Raw genomic sequence first — 23986 nt, 5'->3', positions numbered from 1 at the left:
TCCCTCTATACTTGTCTTCAGTTTATTTCTGTTATAGTCTTTATTTTATAACACGTTATCAGTACGAGACTCTGTCATTTTGAGCAATTACATTGAATTTAATTTCTATTTCAGTATTCATCTCCGATGTAAGGCGACACTCTTATGTCCGTGGTCAGATCTTGTTCATTCCGAGCATCATAAGGCAGATTATATCCTTGAGGTGGTGAGTTTTTCTTCTTGGCAGTAGTGATGTAGATATCACTTACATATGGAGTAGCCAAATTTGTGTAATTTAATTTGAGCCTTTTGCTTATATTTTAATATCTTTATCATCGCTTGCTTGGTTATATGTTACGTATACAGTACCTATTTTGGTATTTGTTTTCATCATTATTATCTTAATAAAGGATTACAAAGTGGATAACATTGTTAGATCCACTTAAACTCCAGCAGAGTTTGCAAGAAATATACAACCACCAGAAGTGGTTATATTTCGTGTATCTCATTTTAACTAAATTTTGTTAATCACCAGAAGTGATAATTTAGGCTTTCTATAGTTACAATTAAAGATAAGCTAGAGAAATATTCTCTATATTACATGCACGCCTCGATTTGCTCCTGAAGTAATAAATATTTTAAAAGAGGTTGAAGCATCACAATTTGATATGATTAATGCGCGTTCAGATAATTATGTTCGATTTCCTGAAGGATGAGAATTTTTGATAAATATTAATCTATTCCCTGAAGTGAATGTGATAATATTAATAAAGTCGTAAATATGAACGCGCTCTTGTTGTAAATATATTACAATTCACCTCCAGAAGAGTTAATATGATTGAGAGAATATATATTTAATATTTCGTATTTTAAATTTGCTCCTGAAGAAGTAACACAATTGAAATTTCCTCCTGAAATAGGAAAATATTTTGAAGCAGTGTCTTTCTGTGCTTAAACAAAATAATGAGCTATTCAAAGTTATTTTGAAGCACATTTTCATTCCCTGGAGTGAATGAAGAAATACCACAACTCACCTCCTGAAGAGGTAGAATAATAGAGGATGTAAATATTATTTTAATGGTATAAAGATCATTGTCGCACGTACATGTTGTACGTAAAACATCTTGGATATTTTTATTAAGTATCATTCTAAGGCAAAAGCATTCTTGTAGAATAATTTCTACTACAATCACATTAATATATTATGGTTAGTTATTGAGTTCCCCGAAGGAAATAACAACTCGTGTATCTTTCCTTAAAAGATGCAATGACTATGTGGTTGCCGTATTGATACAAAATATTCAGATGATAATGATATTTCTCCTTGAAGGAGATATTTGTCACAAAGTTAGTGGTAGAAATATTAAAATTCTTAATTTTCGTCATTTATAAATTTAGAATTAGCTTTATATTGTTCATTTGATTATGATTTTCTCTCATGACACCAGAAGTGTCTGAGCAATATTTGGTAGTATAACAAAAGCTCATGAAGAGCTAACTGTTTGTCTAGAAGACACATGACATCAGTAGTGTCCGATAAATATTAGATTGTGGAAAATAAATGAAGGCTCTCGAAGAAATTATATACAAATATATCATTCAGATTATATGATTATGGTCAAAATATATGTTGTAGTAAACCCGAAGTTTACTAATACATATGACTATCATACTGAGACTACAAATGATTGAAAGATTAAAAATCTTCATGTTTCCACTATCATATGGGGTAAATATGTATGTGAGAAGTTACCTGTCGTATTCTTTAAATTTGTACGATATCATGTATCACAGTATACCAGAAGTTTACTAATACAAAAGTAGTCACAGTAAATCAAAAATTTATTGATACAAAAGAAGCCACAGTAAATCAGAAATTTACTGATGCAAAAGTTTTTGCCATAGTAAACCAGAAGTTTACTTAGAGATAGCACATGCCATGATAAACTTGAAGTTTTTATTTGCCATATTTAAATGAGCTATTTGAGAATTCATATAAGCATATACTAAAGAACTAGAAGATTCTTCAAGAATTGTCTTGTGTTGTTTGTTCTCATAATAACTTGATTATACCAGCTAAAGTTGGGACTAAAATTTCCCAATTCTGGAATATATAAAAGGATAATATGGGCCCATTCACCTATCACGTGAACCACTTATAGATGCATATATAAGATGGTTACATGTATGTTTATTGTCAACTTACAGTTTGGCATTTGAAATTGTCTTTCTCAATTAAGAGCATAATTTTCATATTATGAAATCAAGATAGTTCATCTTGATGATGCTGGTTTATATCAAAGCTAGTTTAGCATCGAATACCTCTTATTAATGGCTAAACTATTTCTTATAAGAGCAAAGCCTCATGTGTTGGTCTAAGATTTTCTAAATTGCATACATCAGCACTTGTATGCATCAGACCAACAAAATATTATAAGTTCTCCCCTTACAATTGGCTTAGGATCAGAAACCAAATAGTTTTACTATCTAATAACTTTTGATGTGTGGTATATAATTAATTTCTCTACCACAATGCACAAAGATAGGTTCCCCAAAGAAGATTGGGGGATATGTGTTAGTTTTTCTAACATTTGAGGGATAGAATAAACAGTTGAAAAATATACTATATGAATCGAATTATCATTAATATGATAAAGATAATTCAAGTCAAATGCCAGAAGCATTTGTTGATCCAAAATTAAATATCATATTTCAGCTACAAATGCTCCTATTAAAATTAAAGTCCCTGGAGGATAAAGTTTATTGCACTCATGAAGCGTAGTAAACCGATCGGTTCCAAAGATAACAATCCTTGAAAAGGATAGGAGCAAATGATCAAAATGATCACAATGAGGAGGAAATGAGCTCTAGAAGAGCCCATGACATAACATTTCATGAAACCCCAGAAGAAGTTCAGGTACCTGAAAATAAAGAAAGTGATGAGATTTCAACAAGTTATGTCACTTGCGAACCGATGCAAAACGATCGTCGACGATATATTTGATACAATATAGTTCACAATATTGTAAAAGATTGTGAGGATCGGACCTGTAGTCCAGACACCTGAAGATGTCATGCCATCTAAATGCAAGGCATAACCTATATGACTCATTTGATTAAGTCTATATGAAGATCCCTGAAGGATTTAAAATGCTTGAAACATATAGTTCAAAGCATCGTGAAATGCATTCAATCAGAGTACAAAGATCTTTGTACGGTTTAAATCAATCTGGGCGCATGTCATATAATCGCCTCATTGAATTGATGAATGAAGGTTATGTAAATGAAGACATTTGTCCATGCATTTTTACAAAGAAAACAACATCATAGTTTGTTATACTTGTTGTTTATGTTAATGGCATAAATACATAGGAACTCCAGAAGAGCTCCAAAGGAAAAAACTTTGTCTTAGTCTGCAAATTGAATATTTAGCAGACGAGATCTTTATCTATCAATTTGTCTATACAGAAAAGGTCTTAAAACGCTTTTACATGGACAAAGTACACCCATTAAGTACACCAAATGGGTGTTCGATCACTTGAAGTGAATAAGGATCTGTTCTGACCTCCAGAAGATGATGAGGAACTCCTTGGTCCTGAAATACTCTATCTTAATGCAATTGGTGCACTTATGTATCTTGTTAATGCTAACAAAGGTGGTGCAGATCATATTGGTTATGTAGATGCAGGTTATTTATCTGATTCACATAAAGTTCGATCTCAAACTGGATACGTGTTTACATATGGAGGTATTGTCATATCATGGCGCTCCGCAAAATAATCTATTGTTGCTACTTCTTCAAATCATGCTGAGATAATAGTTATTCATGAAGCAAGTAGGGAATACGTATGGTTGAGATTAATAATTTATTTTATTCGAGAAAAATGTGGTTTGGAATATGAGAAAAGACCCACAATTTTATACGAAGGCAATGTTGCATGCATAGCCCAATTGAAGGGAGGATTTATAAAAGGAGATAGAACGAAGCACATTTCACCAAAATTATTCTACACACATGATCTTCAGAAAAATGGTGACATCGATATGCAACAAATCCATTTAAGTGACAATCCAGTAGATTTGTTCACTTTGCCAACTTCAACTTTTGAGAAGATGGTTTACAAGATTGGAATGCAGAGACTCAAATATTTGGAACAAGGTTTTCATCAGGGGGAGTGAAATACACGTTGTATCTTTTTTCCTTACTAAGGTTTTTCCCATAGGGTTTTCCTTATAAGGTTTTTAACGAGACAATTAGTTATGCGTATAACTAAATATGTGTACTCTTTTTCCTTCACTAGGATTTTTTTCACGGGATTTTTCCTAGTAAGGTTTTAACGAGGCACATTATCTTTTAATGAATATCCAAAGGGGAGTGTTATGAAAATATTATATTGTGGATGTCCATTCATTACTCCGCTATAGATAATCTTTCTGAAGAAGATTATCCATTTAGTACTCTGTTGAAGTTTATCTACAAGTCTCTAATGCAGACAGGTTGCAAGCAACTCAATGAAATGATTTGCAGCAGCTTCTTATTAAACAGGCAGGTTGCAAGCAGCTCATGCAGACAGCTTACAAGCAGCTAAAGAAAAGCCTCGCAGCTGCTTCCTAAAAAGCCTCGCAGCTGCTTCATTTCTTCTATAAATAGAGGAGTTTTCAGTTCATTATGAACAAAAGTTTGAAAATTGAATAAAATATCAATCTCCCTCTATACTTATCTTCAGTTTATTTCTTTTATAGTCTTTATTTTATAATATTTTGCACATTTTCCTCTTTTCTTTAAGTACGGATCTGATGTATTTTGGACAACATGTTGAATAAGTAACTAAAATATCATTCTAATAAGTTATTATTGAATGGTAGTTTTCAAGCACACGATCACATATAGAACACAACTAAATAAGCGTAGCTTCCCAATAATAGAAGCTTATATCATCTTCAATGGCACAATCACTCAACAAACGTCACATAAATTAAAATTCTTATAATCTCAAATATTGAGCAGAAAAGTCCGACAGTTAACAATATCCTCCTAAGTTTAATCGAATATTATGTCTCAAACGCCAAATATGGATAATAATATAACATCACAATTAGTACAGTGGTAGCTACACATGCATTGTTTTCCTTCTACTTCTGTTCTAATCTTTAATATCTTGATGATGGTTCATTCATTTTATCACATCTACATGCCTCTCTATATCTGTGCAAACAGAGGAAGAAAAAAAAAAGGCGAAATCTGTTAGTTTACTGGAACAGCAAAAAAAAAAGATGCTGCTGCAGGAAAAACAAAATGGCTAGAAATATAGCAAACTGAATTTAGAAAGATCAGATTTGGTAATGCACAGGGAAAGGCTATGTTTTGAGTCAAATGAGCTGCCGTTCCTCAGACTATTTATTTTACAATATCAGCCGTTTATAGGCATTTACAGGAGACAAAATTACAGAATAATGCACTCTATAAGTTGACCTTGCTGTATTTAATTTAAGCTCACTTACTGTTAAATATGAGTTTCAATGATGAAAAAATAATATATCACGTTTGGTGCAGGATCACAAGGGATAAAACAAAGAAATTAAGATTCCCTATCATTCAAGAATGGACTAAGGAAACAATCTATCAATGGAAGAAAAGGAAAGGAAAAATATCAATGATTAGCTACGAAAAAGGAAGAAGCAGCGGAAATCCGGAAGAAGAATCAATCAATGATTTGATAGATGATTGACAGAAGCTAGTATAGGAAGGTCCCAAAATCAAAGGAGAACAAGAGTGCAAATCTCTACGCTGGAGATTGTTAAAGCCCGAAATTAGGGGATTCATCATTAATCACTCAAGTAACGGGAAGTTCTACCCAACGGAAGGAAAGCTTGTCAAGGCCACAAGTCAAGGAAGATCAACGGAAACCTGACCTTATTCTTGGAAAGAATCAATTTGCGATTCCGTTAAAGGATCAATTCCCTTGGGTTTGTAGTCTCTCAAGGCTCGCGTCAACCAAGAGTCAAGAAGGCCCTCACGAAGAATATATACATCTGTTCCAAGCCTGAAGCACATATACTTTGAACGAACCACTATCACTCTTTTTATTCTACTCCAAACAAGCATTACATTTCTTTTTAGATCTGTTATGTAATTAGTGAGAGAAGAAAAAGAGATAAACACTGGTGAGGCATTGTATCAAGAAGTGAAAAGTGATATAAAGACTAAGATGTTGGTGTAAAGCTACACCAACCATCTTGTACTCGAGAAACTTCAAATACTAAAAGAGATCACCCTTGCAACGCAAGGGGGCTAGACGTAGGATTCATATTGAATCCGAAACCAGTATAAAAATCTCGGTGTCCTTATTTCCTGCACTTTATTTTTGTATTATTATTATTCTATTCTTATCTCTAGTCGATTAATTGGTAAACTAGTCAACTACTTAGAGTACTGAAAATAAAAATCGACAATTCACCCCCCTCATCTTGTACTTTCAATTAGTATCAGAGCTAGTCTCACTCTTTTTGCTTAACAGCTTGTGAAAAAAGATCATGGCAAATCAAGTAACTGTTGGAGCACTCTTTCAAGAAGGAACGTCGCAAGTCAGGCCACCAAATTTCAATGGACAACACTTTTCTTACTGGAAAGTGCGAATGAAAATATATGCAAAACCTTATGATGTCAAAGTATGGTGCGTTATCAAAAAGGGTAACTATCCACTAACAGCAGCAGCTCAACCACCCGTTGATCCGGAAGATATAGATGAATACACAAATGAGCAAATAACAGTTGTTCAGGTCAATGCTAAGACACGAAATTTACTCTATAATGCTATAAGTGGAGAAGAGTATGAGAAAATCTCAAATTGTGACACAGCCACAGAAATGTGGGATAAATTGGAAGTTACTTATGAAGGAACCAGCAAGGTGAAAGAAACTCACATAAACATGTTGGTTCATGATTATGAACTCTTCCAGATGAAAGAAGAAGAATTCATTGAGGAAATGTTTGCAAGGTTCAGCAAAATCATTGGTGATCTAAAAGCCTTTGGTAAACCCTACTCAAGTGGTGATCAAGTTCGAAAAATTCTAAGGAGTTTACCTACCACTTGGCAGAAAAAAGTAGTCGCACTCGAATCTCAAGATCTAAACAAACTTTCATATGATGAACTACGAGTAGATCTTATAGCATTCGAGAAAACATATCTCAAGAAAAAAAATCAGGAAGAAAAGAAGAAAACAGTTGCTTTCAAAGCTACAACTGAAAGACCAAAAAATGATATAGATGACGACCCAGAAGCTCTTGAAGAGGAGATTGCCATGGTATCAAGAAACGTGGATAGTTTAATGAGAAGGTATAGAAACACAATAAGGGGAAGGATGTCATCCAGACGAACCAGGTAATATAATGAACAAGACAAGAATGATAGGAAATACTATGAATGCGGAAGATAAGGGCATGTTCAAGCTGAATGTCCTGAACTTAAAAGAAAATCCTCCAGAGGATTCAACAAAAACAAATCTTTTGGAAGCTGGAGTGATGAAAAAAGCTCAGAACATGAAGAAATAGCAAACTTGTGTTTCATGACGATTCTCGATAATGACATGAACAAATACTCTGGATGTTGGACTGATGAAGACACATCAGATAATGAAAGCAAAGAAAATACTGAAAATTGTTTCATGGCATGTGGTGAAACAAGCGAGGTAAGATCATATAAAAGTGATAGATGTAATGAATTGCAGGATATTCTTGATCTCACCCTAAAGGAGTCTCAAAAGATGTTGAATGAATTGAGAAGACTCAATAGGGAAAAGAAGGACTGGGAACTCAAACTTGAAGTATATGAAATCGAAAGAGATGTACTTCAAGATGAGGTTCAGGAATTGCAAATGCAATTGAATGGCATGCGTAAATCCACCAGTCACAGTTCCGTCAAGTCCAACCAGGCGACTTACAAGTCAACTGGAAAAGGGGCAGCTAGAATTGAATCCACAAAAATATCAATCAATGTGTGTCATTACTGTAATAAAGTTGGATATAATTACTCTTTTTGCAGATTTTGTAAGTCTAATATTTCAGGATGGATTTGGAAACCCAAAGACAAACCTGATTCTAGTAGAACTAACCAGCAAGGACCCAAGCAAGCTTGGGTACCTAAAAGAAAGTAATAATTTTATTTGGTAGGAACACCACAGAAAGAGCCGCAAAGGAAAATGGTACTTAGACAGTGCGTGTTCTAGTCACATGACAGGTGACAAAAACTTGTTCAAAGAAGTTACTAAGATAAATGGAGGAAGTGTCAAATTTGGTGATGATTCAAGAGGAAAGATAGTTGGCACCGACACAGTTCCATTCACTAACAACTGTGAAATTACTGATGTATATCTTGTAGATGGACTCAACTATAATCTCCCGAGTATAAGTCATCTCTGTGATTCAGGGTACAAAGTTAAATTCAAGAAAACATGATGTATTATTGAAGATGAGTCAGGTAAAATTATGCTCCTAGGAAAAAGGTATGGAAATGTTTACATTCTTGATGGAATTGAAAATTTAGATAGTTACATTTGCTTAGAATCTATATCTGATGATCCACTGTTGTGGCATAAGAAACTTGGTCATACAAGCATTCATCTAATTGAGAAACTCTCCAAGCATGATTAGGTATTGGACTTCCTAAACTCAATGTTTCTAGAAATCATGTATGTGATGCATGTCAGATTGGTAAACAAATCATAAACTCCTTCAAAAGCAAAGATATTGTGTCCAGCACCAAGCCCTTATAATTGCTTCACATGGATTTATTTGGACCCGCCAGAACTGCTAGCATTAGAGGAAAACGATATGTTTTTGTTATTGTTGATGACTACTCACGTCTTTCATGGGTGATTTTCTTATCTCATAAAGATGAAGCTTTGAAATACTTTAAGATTTTCTATAAAAGAGTTGAAAGAGAAAAAAGGTATCTCATTACAACCATCCAAAGTGATCATGGAGGAGAATTCGAAAGCAGAGCATTTGAAGATTTCTCCAATGATCAAGGATATACTCACAACTTTTTAGCTCTAAGATCATCTCAACAGAATGGAGTAGTTGAGCGAAAAAATCGAACTCTAGAAGATATTTCCAGAACAATGATATTGGAACATTTTCTGCCAAATCATTTTTGGACAGAAGCAGTAAGCACAACCTGCCACATTCTCAACAAATGTCTTATAAGACCTATCTTGAAGAAAACTCCATATGAATTATGGAAAGGTAAACAACCCAACATAGGCTATTTTCATCCATTTGGCAGTAAGTGTTTTATCCACAATAACGGTAAGGACAATCTTGGAAAATTTGATCCAAGAAGTGATGAAGATATTTTTCTCGGTTATTCCATAAACAGTAGATCTTTTAGAGTTTATGATAAACGTACTTTGTCTATAGAAGAATCAGTACATATCATATTTGATGAAAATAATACTACGACCGAGAAAGTAATTATTGAAAGTGATGAAAACATCAACCAAGAAACATCACATACAAGCAAATCACAAAAGTCGACTGGTAATACAGACACCGTCACAGAGTCGACTAATGAACCAATCAATAATCAACCAGAATCACAGAAGGAGTCAACTACTCATACTATTGCAACACGGCCAAATGAGTGGAAAAGTGAATTGGAATATCCTGAGATGTTTATCATATGAGATCCAAGTGAAGGAATGAAAACCAGGGGAGCTCTCAAGAAAAAGGCAAATGTAGCACTCATCTCTCAAATCGAACCAAAGAAGGTTGAGGAAGCCTTAAAAAACTTCAGCTGGGTTCAAGCAATGCAGGAAGAACTCGATCAATTTGATAAAAATCAAGTTGGGAACTGCTACCTAAGCCTGCAAATGCTACCGTAGTTGGAACCAAATGGGTTTTCTGAAATAAGCTAAATCAACATGGAAAGGTTGTGAGAAACAAAGCCAGATTAGTAGCCCAAGGCTACTCACAACAGGAAGGAGTTGACTACGATGAAAACTTCGCTCCAGTAGCTCGACTAGAGTCCATACGAATTCTTCTTGCATATGTATCTTTCAAAAGATTTAGACTTTTCCAAATGGATGTCAAAAGCGCCTTTTTAAATGGCTTTATTGATGAGGAGATATATGTAAAACAACCTCTTGGTTTAGAAGACTCAAAATTTTCATACCACGTGTATAAGTTAACTAAAGCTCTGTATAGACTCAAACAAGCTCCACGAGCCTTGTACGAAAGACTTAGCTCATTTCTACTTGATCATGGCTTTACAAGAGGTAAAGTAGACACTACATTATTTATCAAAAGATCATTAGGAGGTAATCTTATTATTCAAGTCTATGTTGATGATATTATCTTTGGAAGTGTTAACCCTCTTTTGTGCAAGGAATTCACTAATCTCATGCAAAGTGAGTTTGAAATAAGCATGATGGGAGAGCTTACTTTTTTCCTTGGATTTCAAATTCAACAATCTGAAGAAGGAACTTTTGTGTGCCAGACAAAATATACTAGGCAATTAATTCAAAAGTTTGGCATGAGCAGTGCTAAAACAATTGGTACACCAATGAACCTATCAACAAGTCTCGACAAGGATGAAAAAGGAAATCCAGTTGATGAAATTAAATACTGTGGAATGATTGGCTCTCTGCTTTACCTGCAGTTGACCAGATATTATGTTCAGTATGTGAAAATGTGCCAGGTTTCAATCAGTTCCTAAGGAATCACATCTGACTGCAGTAAAGAGAATAATTTGTTTTCTCATTGGAACTATTTCATATGGACTATGGTACCCATGTTCTAACAATTTTAAGCTTGAAGGTTTTTCAGATATTCATCTTGCATGTGATAAGGAAGACAGAAAGAGCACTAGTGGAACATGTCAATTACTGGAAAAGGCATTAATATCATGGAACAGTAAGAAATAAGGCTCAGTTGTATTATCCACAACTGAGGCAGAATATATTGCCATTGGATAGTGTTGTGCACAGTTAATATGGATGTCTCATCTACTGGGTGACTATGAACTATTTTTTAAACCTATTCAAATATTTTGTGATAACTCTAGTACTATATGTCTCTCAAAAAATCTTATGCATAATTCTAGGGCTAAGAATATAGATATTAAACATCATTTCATTAGAGATCATGTCCTTAAAGCAAGCAAGCAAGCAAAACAACCCAGTAAAATCCCACTAATGGGGTCTGGGGAGGGTAGTGTGTACGCAGACCTTACCCCCTACCCGAAGGAGTAGAGAGGTTGTTTCCGAAAGACCCTCGGCTCAAAAAAATAAAAAGACAAAATGACAAAATGACATAAAGGAAACAATATTAGTATCACAACAACAATCATAGGATAAATAGGAACACCATGAAATCCAGAAGAAAGATGCAAAGCAAAGAGAGATAATATTAGTAAATATTAGTATCACCACGACAATCATAAGAAAAATAGGAACACCATGAAATCTAGAAGAAAGATGCAAAGCAAAAGCGATAGCTAGTAAATAGGACATGCACTGAAAAGCGAAATAGTAAGCCACAACATTGCCAATAGCTATCTTAGACAAAAACCCTACATGGCTAGTCCCACAATGGTACGAAGTAAGGCACGACTCAACTACCTCCTAACCTACAACCCTAATGCTCGACCTCCACATCTTCCTATCAAGTGTCATGTCCTCGGAAATCTGGAGCCTCGCCATATCCTGCCTGATCATCTCTCCCCAATACTTTTTAGGTCACCCTCTACCTCTTCTCGTGCAATCCACAACCAGCTGCTCACACCTCCGTATCGGAGCATCTGGGCTTCTCCTCTGAACATGTCCGAACCATCTAAGCCTCGCTTCCCGCATCTTTTCATCAATAGGAGCCACATGCACCTTCTCCCGGATATCATCATTCCTAATCTTATCTATCCTAGTGTGCCCGCATATCTACCGCAACATCCTCATTTCTGCTACTTTCATCTTCTGGATATGTGAGTTCTTAACGGGCCAACACTCAGCCCCATACATCATGGCTGGTCTAACCACCGCTTTATAAAACTTAACTTTGAGTATCGATGGCACTCTCTTGTCACACAGGACTCCAGATGCTAACCTCCACTTCATCCATCCTACCCCAATACGGTGTGTGACATCCTCGTCGATCTCCCCTTCCCCCTAGATAACCGAACCAAGGTACTTGAAGCTGCCTCTACTCAGGATGACCTTCGAATCAAGCCTCACATCCACGCCCTCTTCCCCTGGCTCAGCGCTGAACTTACACTTCAGGTATTCCGTCTTTGTCCTGCTCAGCTTGGAACCCTTAGACTCAAGAGCCTGTCTCCAAACCTCCAGCCTCTCGTTAACACCGACTTGCGACTCATCAATCAGAACTATGGATAGAGATCATGTCCTTAAAGGAGGTATAGAATTATCATTTGTTGGCACCACTGATCAATTAGCAGACATTTTCACTAAGCCTTTACGTGAAGATAGATTTTGCTCTCTAAGAGAACTACTTGGTATTATTTCGCTTGATCATAAAAATTAGGACCTATGTGTTAATTTTAATTCTTGCGTATCTAATATTTTCAGTTTTATTTTTTCTGTAAGTATGCATTAATTAAGCTCCTTTGATTTCCCTCACTTTTCCAATCAGTCGCAACTTTCAAGAAAGGAAAATCAATCATCATGACCCTTCACTAACACCTTTTCCTTTCCTGTACTCAACCGTCAAAACCTTTTCTTTTTAGCCCTCTGAACCATCCTCTATTGTCTTAGTTGTTCTTATCTCTCATAAACCCTTCTTCAAAATATTCCAATGGCTAGACACTCCAAGAATCCATCTACCTCCACAAGAAAAAGTACTCGTTCTAAAGGAAAACCCTCTTCTCAGCCTCCAAAATAAGTAGACCTAAGGTCTGACCACTCAGAAGGGTTTGCCTTTTCTTAGGTAGAACCATTTGGCCACTCTTACCTAATAGGATAAAAAGCTCTTGGCAAAAGGCCCATGTAAGACCCCCTTGAATCTTTTACCCCCAAGAAATCCAAAGTAGACCTCTCGAGTTTTCTAGAGTCCGCCCTCAGTTTCTAGGATACCTCAAATAGGGATTTCTTTGTTGCTCTTAGACACAAGCCCATTGCTCACGGCAGAGTAATTGATCTTGATGACATGGAGGCCATCAATTGTAAGGTAAAGAATTTGTTTGTTTTTCAATGATGGTCTAAATTCCTCTCTGTACCCCCTCCCAAAGTTTATGATCCTTTAGTGAGGATGTTCTATGCCAATCGTCATTCTAGTAAGCCTGCTAAGTTAGAATTCCTAGTTCTAGGAAAACGCATTGTCCTTGATTGTTCCATGTTTGACTTAATTTTTCAGTGTAAGTACTTTGGTTTTCCCAAGCTTTTCAAAACTACTTTGCCTGATGACTTTGAAATCTCTTTTAATCAAGCAAAGCGCTTTATAGCTGAGTGTCCATACGATTTCCTTCCTAACCAGTTAGGTCCCAATTATGTTAGCTTCGAAACCCGAGTTCTGGCCCACATTAACTATCTTTCTTCCTTGCACTGGCTCGTTCTCCACCTTCTATCAATGAGACACCATTCTTGCATATTATCTTGTGACCAAACTTAAGGTTAAACTATTCTCATAGGTCATAAACTTCATGATTGAAAGTGTTGATGACCCCACCAGTCTACCCTATGGCATGTCTATCACTCACATCTTGGAAGCCTACAACATCTCTATCTCAGAATACCCCTTTGTTTCTGTTTAAAAGTCCTACAACTTTAGAGCCTTTGCCAGGTTCAGAAATTAGATTTTTCGATTTTGCTAGTTGTTTAGATTGAGTATTGTCCCAATTGATTGGGATCATCAAGGGGATTTCAAAACTCAAATTTGAAGTAATTTGGAGCAGATTTAAGTTAGATTTGAGTTGAATTTCAAAAGATGCCCACAGAAGAAGAACCTGTGAAGCTCCATTAGTAGGATTCATTTGTATAATAGTATATAATATTGTAACATACAATAGTGTATAAACACCCCTTATACATTATTTTATACAAGGTTGATACATTATTTACTAGTATTTGGTAGATTTCTCACATTTTTTATTCTTCTTCCTCTCCTCTTCTTCTTCTTCTTCAACTACTACACCTATATACATAGTGTATCACTAAAATTTTCACTATTGTGCTTATACATCTTTATATACTTTTATACAACTAAGTGAAAGTATAAGAGGAGGGGGGTGAATTGTCAATTTTTATTTTTAGTACTCTAAGTAGTTGACTAGTTTACCAATTAGTCGACTAGAGATAAGAACAGAATAATAATAAAGTAGAAATAAAGTGCAGGAAATAAGGACACTAGGATTTTTATACTGGTTCGGATTCAATGTGAATCCTACGTCCAGTCCCCTTGGTTTGCAAGGGTGATCTCTTTTAGTATTTGAAGTTTCTCGAGTACAAGATGGTTGATGTAGCTTTACACCAACAGCTTAGTCTCTATGTCACTTTTCCCTTCTTGATACAATGTCTCACCAGTGTTTATCTCCTTTCTTCTCTTACTAATTATACAATAGATCTTAAAAAAAATACAATGCTTGTATGGAGTAGAATAAAAAGAGTGATAATGGTTCGTTCAAAGTATATCTACTTCAATCATGGAACATATGTATATATACTTCGTGAGGGCCTTTTTGACTCTTGATTGACGCTAGTCAAGAGATTACAAACTCAAATGAATTGATCCTTTAACAGAATCGCAAATTGATTCTTTCCAAGAATAAGGTCAGGTCTCCGTTGATTTTCCTTGACTTGTGGCCTTGACAAGCTTTCCTTCCGTTGGGCAGATCTTTCCGTTACTTGAGTGATTGATGATGAATGCCCTGATTTCGGGCTTTAACGATCTCCAGCGTTGAGATTTGCACTCTTGTTCTCCTTTGATTTTGGGACCTTCCTATATTAGTTCTGTCAATCATCTATCAAATCATTGATTGATTCTTCTTCCGGATTTCCGCTGCTTCTTCCTTTTTCGTAGCAAATCATTGATATTTTTCCTTTCCTTTTCTTCCGTTGATAGATTGTTTTCTTAGTCCATGCTTGAATGATATGAAATATTTATTTCTTTGTTTTATCCCTTGTGATCCTGCACCAAAAGTGATATATTATTTTTTTTATCATTAAAACTCATATTTAACAATCTCCCCCTCTTTGATGATGACAAAAATAATATATATAAAAAACAGTTTACTTCCCTATCGGCTTGCTCTGTTGTAGTCGACTCCCTCCCAATAAGTGTTGCATGTACTTCAGTCAGCTCCCCATCAATAGGTGCTACATATGCTTTAGTCGACTCCCCCTCAACAAGTGCTGCTATTTGTCCTGCAATGTATGACTATCTTTTCTCCCCTTTTTTGTCATCAGCAAAGAGGGAACATACATATATACAGTTAAAATTAAGCAGAGACAGGCACATCATAGGCAAATATTTGCAAATTATAGGCATGCAGAGTTTAGTAAAAGTAAAAAACATATCCAGCAACTGGTTATCCAATTCAAAACAGCAAAATGGAAAAAGATTGTCTGAAACATCCACAACTAATGACACAAGAAATAAGTGAAAGTGTTGCAAATCGCCCATTTAGACGCTCAAAGCTGGCATTAGCTGAAACTGTCACCCCATCAATCATGTCATGTACTTCCTTGAAGGCTTTGACTGCGCTTTCTGCAAATTTGAGAATTTTGACCCTTATCTTTGAAACATCGGACCCAGTCTCTTTGGAGATGGCATGGATGTCCCCAACCATTAATTTAGTTGCAGCAAGAAGGTCCTTGATGATGGTCAACTTATTGTCAATAGTAGTCAATTTTTCTACAAGATCAACATCACTTACACTATGATGGGAAATAGAGGATTTGATCTTAGAATCAGGCTGAACATTTTTTACTTCACCCTCCCGTTTCTTCACCCAGGAATCCTTAACACACATATACATAGGATAAAGTGGAACCGGGATCAATAAGAGCATACACATCATGAGATTGGACAGTCAATATACCTGTGACAACATCTGGAGAATCCTCTGAACTCTGGCGATCCCTCATAGCATAGAAATGGTTGGGTCCTCCCAAACTCCGTGTACCACCCCAAGCTGCACCACGCCCTGCATGTGCTGGACTGCATCGAGCTGGAAGAGGTGTTGCGGATGTAGTAGCTGAAAAACTGGTTGGCCGCGTCATACTCCTGCCCGCACCCTGGCGGGAAGAACGCCAATCCCCCTGAATGTGACCGCTCAATCTGCACCCATAGCATATGGGTAGGTCCATGTAGTAGATTCCCAAGTGCATCTTTTCGCACCTAGGGTATGGGGGCCTCTGTTGGTGCTGGAATCTCCCACCAGGCCGACCCTGCTGGTAGAATCCCCTATTGCCCTGACCAAGCCTAAAATGAGTCCGCTGCTACTGACTAGTCCTGACAGTGGTGCACTGACTGAAGACTGAGCAAAAGACTGGGATAGCCCTGATGATCCTCCCCGGAATGCTGACCTACCATCACTACCACCGAAAGAACCACCAATATTGCCCGCAGACTGGGCCTTGCTTCTACTCTCTCGCTCCATCTTATTCTTCAATTTATGGTTCTTTGTAGCTTGAGAAAATTCCACCATTTTCCCACAGTTGGAATTTCTGCCTCACTCTACTACCGGTTTGCGGTCCACGGACCTATTTTGCGGTCGCATAATGCGCCGCAGAACCTCCCACCGGAAATTTTTGTGCTGGGGAGGTTTGAGGCTAGGGATTTGGAGAGTTAATTTTGTGGAATTGAATGACTATTTGATGTCGGATTTTGATAAATTTGATATGGGTAGACTTGTGAGTGAATGAGCTTTCGGGTTTTGTGACTTTTGTCAGATTTTGAGATGCGGGCTCAGGGGTCGGGTTTGGACCAATTTTAGATTTTGGCTTATAATTCGTATTTTTCTTATGGAATTAATTCCTTTAGACGTATTGTTTGTATTGTATTGCTTGTGGCTAGATTCAGGACGTTTGGAGGCCGATTCACGAGGCAAGGGCATTTTGGAATGGAGTTTTGGCTCGGATTGAGGTATGTAACAGTTTTAAATCCGGTCCTGAGGGTATGAAACCCCGAATTTTGTTGTTATATGATTGTTTGGTGGTGACACACATGCTAGGTGACGGGCGTGTGGGCGTGCACCGTAGGAATTGTGACTTGGTCCATTCCGTGAAACTGTAAAGTTGAATAACTTGTTGTTAGCTATATGCTCTCCATGTGTTATGGAAATTTGACTGCAAATCATGTTAGGAGTCATGCTTAGGCTTTTTGATTACACTGTTGGGACCCGCAAAAGTTGTGTACTCGTTGAATTAATTGCTAATTACTGTTTTGTACACAGTCATGATTTACTTGTGTATCATAGCTCAGTCTTTTCTTGTTTCTTGCTGATACATTATATTATCTTTGTTTGGGTTGATTTTTTATGATTTCTGAGAGACCGAGAAACTAGAGAGGTAGGTGACTGAGTTAGGGCCTGAGTGCCGAGCTGTGAGCTATATGTATACACACACACACACACACACACACACACACACACACACACACACACACACACACACACACACACACACACACACACACACACACACACACATATATATATATATATATATATATATATATATATATATATATATATATATATATATATATATATATATAGGGTGCATGCCGCAACGAGCCTTATGGCTATTTATATGGGATCGGGATGCACACCACATCGATATAGCTCTTGGGCTGAAGGAGCCCCTCCGGAGTCTGTACACCCCCAGTGAGCGCAAGTACCTACTGAGTGTGAGTGTTGAGGGCTGAGAGCCGAGTGATGAGCTATTGAGAAAGATTGAGTGGCTGTTGCCCTGAGGGGCGGTATTTGCTTCCATTGCTGTTGCACATAGTTGTTATATGCCATTGTTTGAAACTTCTGAGGGATATTATATCAGGATTTTACTCGAACTTGACATTTATAAATTGATTTGACTTAAACTGCCGAATTTGAAAACATGTCTACTTTCTTATTGAGATTAGTGAAAATGAACTATAATTGCATAGCTCGTCACTATCTTTCAGTTCCTTATTTATTATTGTTACTTACTAAGTTGGTTGTACTCACGCTACACCCTGCACTTCGTGTGCAGATCCAGGTGTTCCTGGTCATAGCAGGTGTTGATATTTGAGCAGCTGATCCCGGAGACTATCGAGCTAGCTGTATGGCATTCGTAGGCCTTGGCTCTCCTTCATTATCTTTATCGCATTTCAGTTCTTGTTCCTTAGACATTGTATTAGACTATTCCTGGTATAGATGCTTATGTACTCAATGACATCCCGATTTTGGGATAGAGTGCAACACGTACTTTAAAACCTGAGGTATCGATGTCATTGGTCGAACTCCTACAATAAGTTAGCGTCGAATATATATAAACGAAAGAAGGGAGAAAGTCATACCTTAACAATAATATCGTTTGAGAAGTGATATGTTCCAGTTGTTTGGCAGTGGTTCGCCGTCCATCGTTCCGAGTTTATAAGACCCTTTTCCGACTATATCAAGGACTTGATAGGGTCCTTCCCAATTCGAGACGACACCAGATCTATAAGAACTAAAATGCTTGTTTGGAGTAGAACAGAAAGAGTGAAAATGGTTCGTTCAAAGTATGTCTTCTTCAAGTCTGGAACATATGTATATATACACTTTATGAGGCCTTTTTGATTCTTGAATGACGTGAATCTTGAGAGATTGCAAACCCAAGGGAGCTGATCATAGATTGATTCTTTCCAAGAATAAGGTCAAGTTTCTGTGGATCTTCCTTGATTTATGATCTTGACGAGCTTTTCATCCGCTAGGCATATCTCTTTGTTACTTGAGACATATCCGCTAGATCCCTTGATTTCTGTCTTCAATGATCTTTAATGAATCCTTTTGTGATCTCGTTTTTCTTTGATTTGGGATCTTCCAATAATAGCTTCTCTCAATCATTTTATAGAATCACTGATTGCTTCTTCTTCCGGATCTTCGCTGCTCCTTCCTTTTTCATCGCTAATCATTGATTCTTTTCCTTGCGTTGCTTTTAGAGCTCCCGTTAATAGATTATTTTCTTAATCTATTCTTGGCTGGTATTGCTTCTTGATTCCTTTGGTTTCTTCTTGATCCTGTATCAAATGTGATATATTATTTTTCATAATTGAAACCTATAATTAACACAAACAAATCAAAACAACAATCTTTGACTTACTCTACCAACAAAATCTGTTTAGACTATCTCACATTTTGAAATCTTCGATGATAAATTTCTAATTGGCGATGGCTCCCTTGTTGGCAATGGTAGTCTTGAGGTGTCTAACGTAAAACATCTATCATAATACAAGCGAGTATAATTTTTGTTTGATTTTCGCAGTTTTCTACCCCTTTTCTCTTTGATGTTGTAGAAGAGTGGCGTCTTGCCTTGAATAAGAATGTCACCATTACTGTAACCCACTAGTCTAAACCATTCCCCCATACGTGGTAAATGGATATCGTATTCCTTGGTCCATGTTTGGTTCTTAGGATCTTTGAGCAAGAATATACCCATTCTTGATAATTCCTTTGAGTAATAAGCTAAACATAATTTCCCATTCAAATGAGCTAACTGGCCATTCTCAAATAGTTTTTTATCATCTTCTTTAGGGCAACTAATGGTTAAGAATTCTTCATTTTCAATTTCCATTGAAATTATATGGTCTTCCTTTTTATCTCCCCTTCCAACAAACCAATATATTGCACCATCTACACATGTTGCATCAACCTTGACGGAAAACTGTTCTCGGTGTGTCATGGATCGCCATGAACTAGGAATTGGTCCACCATCGGTTAGTGTGAGAATCTCAAATCCGATCTCCAAAACTTCATGACCATAGTTGTACGTATAATTAGGACTGTGTTTGGTACCAACGAAACGGATAATCTTGTATGTATTGGTAGCAGGAATATAGCCCACATCGACACGAACTGATGGATAATTTGAATATTTATATGACTTCTAGTTGTAGGGTTGCATACCTTGTGATTGAAAATGATGAGGTTGGACGAAATGCGGAGGGAGAACTCACGGCCAACAATCTTGAAACTGAATTCTTTCTGAATCTTGTTATCACCAGCAAGATCCATGGTGGAAATAGTGATAATTCGACTAGGAGGTCTGATCCCACTCGGCCTTGAATAAGTGTGGTCAGATTCTTCAACTACAAGTGCCCGGGGACGAGTCATGGATTTCATGTTATAGAGTCTTCTGAAATGTGGACTAGAGATGGTTCTGAGCCATAGCTTTGAAACTATTTGAAGTTGGTGGACATGTTTGAGAGAAAGCCTAGAGAGTATATCGATCAAGACTTCACTAGGCAGAGCCATGATGTTGGAGCTCAGTTCCATACTAGTACTGGTGTTAGGATCCGGAACCCGGGTAGTACGGAATTTAGCCAAACAATGGTATAATGAAAATAACAAAGACAATGGAAGTTGATAACAACGGCAATTAAAGCATATAAAGAAGACACAAATTTAACGTGGTTCAGTCAAAGTGACCTACGTCCACAAGCGTAGTACAAAATTAGAGTAAACACTCTAATTAATCTCAAATACCCTAAGAGAATAACCTTACAAGATCATTACAAGATCACTCCAAAGAAAGGGTTCACACAAGTGCTTTCCAACACTAACTCTCATACAAAATACTCCTTTAATAAAGTAGAAAAGGAAGAAACAAGAAATGAAAACTCAAGTCTTGTTGGTGTGTCTAAAATGAACTAATTGCCTTCCCTTTTATAGGTAAAAAAGTCTTGGCCTCTTAGATGTAAAAGAAGAGATACAACTTGTGCAAATGATGTCCACCACATAATATAATATTTTTGGGTCCCAAAGAATATTGCCAACAAAGTCTACACTTTGTAAAGATGCTTATGCTTATGTGAGATGGATTCCATTAGCCAAAATATTGGCCATAATTACAAATCTCCGCCTTGGCCTAATTTTGGATGATATAGTAAATTTGCTCCACTTTCTCAGCAAAAGCCCCAATGGGCATATGTCAAAATTTAATGCCATCAAAATCAGACAAGTAGTCTGATACCGAAACTGTAGTTGGGCCTATAACAGTGGAGCCCAATAAAGTATACAACGAACCAGATCTGTGTGCTTTCATGATCACAAGAGCATCTTGAAAATTTTTTAAAACTCCACCTTCACTAGTGAATTTTAACCCAAGGGATTCCAAAGTGCCTAAAGATATGAGATTTTTCTTCAACGCAGGAACATATCTAACATCGGTGAGAGTTCTCACCACATCATCGTGCATTCTGACCCGAATTGTACCTTTGCCATTAACGTTACAAGTAATATTGTTACCCAGTTGGACAACTCCACCTGCAACTGAATCATATGTAGAAAACAAGTCCCTGCTAGGACACATATGATATGAACAACCGGAATCTAAAATCTACTCATTATCTAATCTGAAACTAGTTTCGGTTGCTAAAAATATAGTTCCCTCAATCTCATTATTTGCTACACTAGCTTCGACTGTGTCAGTATTTTTGTGCTCATTTTTTCTTTCTTTATGCTTTTCTTTATTTTTCAGTTTATAGCATTCAGTAATATTGTGTCCTTTTTATGACAATAGCGACACTCTAAATTATTGTATCTGGAATTGGAGTAAGATCTGCCCCTAACAAATAAGTCAACTCCCGCTTGAGTTCCACTAGCTTCCCCAGTAATATCACTATTTATCTGTTTTATTGATTTTAAGATAGATTTAATATCCTTATAAGAGATATTATCCTTTGCATAAAGTATAGTATCTCTTATATGCTTAAAAGATGGGGGTAGAGAACAAAGCAGTAACACGGCTTGATCCTCATCTTTAAATTCAGTACCTATATTACTCAAATCCATAAAATTGGAATCAAAGGTGTCAAGACGAGAGAGAATAGAGGTACTTTCACCCATACGAATTGTATAAAGTTTCTCTTCACGTAAAGTTTATTTTCCATCGTCCTCTTCATATATAAGGTTTTCAATTTTTCCCACATGCTTTTGGCTGTGGTTTCTACAGAAACTTCACGTAAAACCTCATTTGAGAGATTTAAAATGATACCTACTTTTGCCCTTTTGTCTATGACGGTAAACTCCTCATCCGTCATTTTATCCGGCTTCTTCTTCTTTCCTTGCAACGCCAAGTCTAAGCCATCCTGAATTAGGATAGCTTCCATCTTTAATTGCCACATTCCGAAGTTTTCACTTCGATCAAATTTCTCAACATAAGTCTTCGTTAAAGTCATATTGGCTACTGAAATAAATCCGGTTAGATCCGGCTCTGATACCAATTTGTTAGGATCGGGAATCCGGGTAGTGCGCAATTTAGCCAAACAATTGTATAATGACAATAACAAAGACAATGAACTAATTGTCTAACTCTCATACAAAATACTCTTAATAAAGAAGGAAAGGAAGAAACAAGAAATGAAGACTCAAGTCTTGTTGGTGTGTTTAAAATGAACTAATTGCCTTCCCTTTTATAGGTAAAAAAGTTTTGGCCTCTTAGGTATAAAAGAAGAGATACAACTTGTGCAAATGATGACCACCACATAATGCAATATTTTTGGGTCCCAAAAAATATTGCTAACAAAGTCTACATTTTACAAAGATGCTTATGCTTATGTGAGATGGACTCTATTAGCCAAAATATTGGCCATAATTACAACCGGTCATTCTTCCACTTCTCTATGATCTAGAAAGTTGAGATTTAGAGATTAAATTGATGGTCGTATAGTTATATATTCTAACGAAGAACATGGGAATACGTGTTTTCTTAATTATAAAAGTAGTTATCCTAATTGGATGCTTTATTAGCAGCCAGCACATGGGACACTAGCACTGAATAATAGTATAAGGTTTTCGGACAGATTTTTATACTAAGGGTCTTTGTACTCTTGTTTATGCCATTTCACAACAAGATTCGCTGTCATTTCTCATGTCTCAATCAATGCAGTATTTTATTTTTAATGGAAGAATCCACAATATTTTCCAAGTTAATGAACTTAATGGTAACAAAGTTAATTTATATGTTTTCGTTGCAGAAAGAAGGCAAACTCGTCAGTTTCTCATGTGAGGTCAACCTCTGTTAGCTTGAGGGGTTAAAAACACATGCTTTCTCTAATTATATGTTAAATATGTTTCGTAAGATAATACAGGGACCAAAGTCGCAATGAGGTAATAACTCCAAGACTGAAATTGCTGCTTTTGGAAGAGGAAAGAGTCTTTATATTTCTCAGGCTCTTTGTTGTAGAGGCTACACTAATTCTTTGAATGACTACCACTTATTTATTACGAAATCCGACAAGTCTACTGTTTCCTTGTTGTTTATGTAGATGACATTATCCTCATTGTGGATGATTTTATTGTTATCACCAAAATTAAAGGTTTTTTTGTTTGGATGCACAGTTTAAATTAAAAGATTTGGGGCTGATCAATGATGTTTCGGGTATAGAAGTTCACTATGACTCTTCAGAAGTGTGGTTGCATCAAAGAAGTATATTTCTGATCTCTTGACTGATTTTCATTGTTTTGATGTGTCCCATGTTATATGCCCTTTGGACTTGTCCATTAAGTTGAATCAGATATTGGTGATGTTTTACCTCGGCTTGATACTTATAGGAGTCTCATTGGTAAACTAAATTTCCTTACACACGCTCGCCCTAACTTTTGTTTTGTTGTTCAATATCTTAGCCAATACCTTCAAACACCCAGGGTACCTCATATGAATGCAGTTCTACATGTTTTGAGGTACTTGAAAGGGAATTGGGAATTTTTTAAAAATAATTTCGTTAGTTTTTCGTTGATTGGATATTGTGATGTGATTAGGTTGCCTACCCAGATTTCGTCTTTTGGTTAGTGATTTTTGTGTTACTTTGGAAATAAGTCTT

The 23986-nt window shown here is 36.5% G+C and overlaps 2 protein-coding genes across 2 annotated transcripts; one reads left to right on the top strand and one right to left on the bottom strand.

The window, feature by feature from the left end:
* Positions 1–6513: 6513 nt before the first annotated feature.
* Positions 6514–8629, top strand: LOC107794602 (uncharacterized). The gene is made up of 5 exons (XM_075220977.1): positions 6514–7361; positions 7464–7873; positions 8022–8129; positions 8217–8381; positions 8475–8629. Exons 1-5 carry the CDS (start codon positions 6514–6516, stop codon positions 8627–8629), a joined length of 1686 nt encoding a protein of 561 aa, XP_075077078.1.
* Positions 8630–19284: 10655 nt separating this feature from the next.
* LOC107806675 (putative F-box protein At2g19630) lies at positions 19285–20417 on the bottom strand. The gene is made up of 2 exons (XM_016630876.2): positions 20120–20417; positions 19285–20018 (listed from the first exon to the last, which is right to left on the bottom strand). The coding sequence occupies exons 1-2, from the start codon at positions 20415–20417 to the stop codon at positions 19285–19287; spliced, it is 1032 nt and encodes a 343-aa protein (XP_016486362.2).
* Between the last annotated feature and the right edge of the window lie 3569 nt (positions 20418–23986).

The sequence above is a fragment of the Nicotiana tabacum genome, chromosome 9 (assembly GCF_000715075.1).
Source record: "Nicotiana tabacum cultivar K326 chromosome 9, ASM71507v2, whole genome shotgun sequence".
NCBI classification, from domain to species: domain Eukaryota; kingdom Viridiplantae; phylum Streptophyta; class Magnoliopsida; order Solanales; family Solanaceae; genus Nicotiana; species Nicotiana tabacum.
Note: the sequence above shows the minus strand (reverse complement) of the source record. Positions and strands in the feature narration are given on the sequence as shown.

Bases quoted from the DNA above. Each gene is read 5' to 3' on its own strand.
- LOC107794602 (XM_075220977.1), top strand. From the start codon at position 6,514: ATGGCAAATCAAGTAACTGTTGGAGCACTCTTTCAAGAAGGAACGTCG. The intron at 7,362-7,463 runs GTAATATAATGA...AAAATCCTCCAG, and splicing joins ATGTCATCCAGACGAACCAG to AGGATTCAACAAAAACAAAT. The intron at 8,130-8,216 runs GTAATAATTTTA...GTCACATGACAG, and splicing joins GCTTGGGTACCTAAAAGAAA to GTGACAAAAACTTGTTCAAA.
- LOC107806675 (XM_016630876.2), bottom strand. From the start codon at position 20,417: ATGGCTCTGCCTAGTGAAGTCTTGATCGATATACTCTCTAGGCTTTCT. The intron at 20,019-20,119 runs GTGAGTTCTCCC...ATTATCCATCAG, and splicing joins CAGTTTCAAGATTGTTGGCC to TTCGTGTCGATGTGGGCTAT.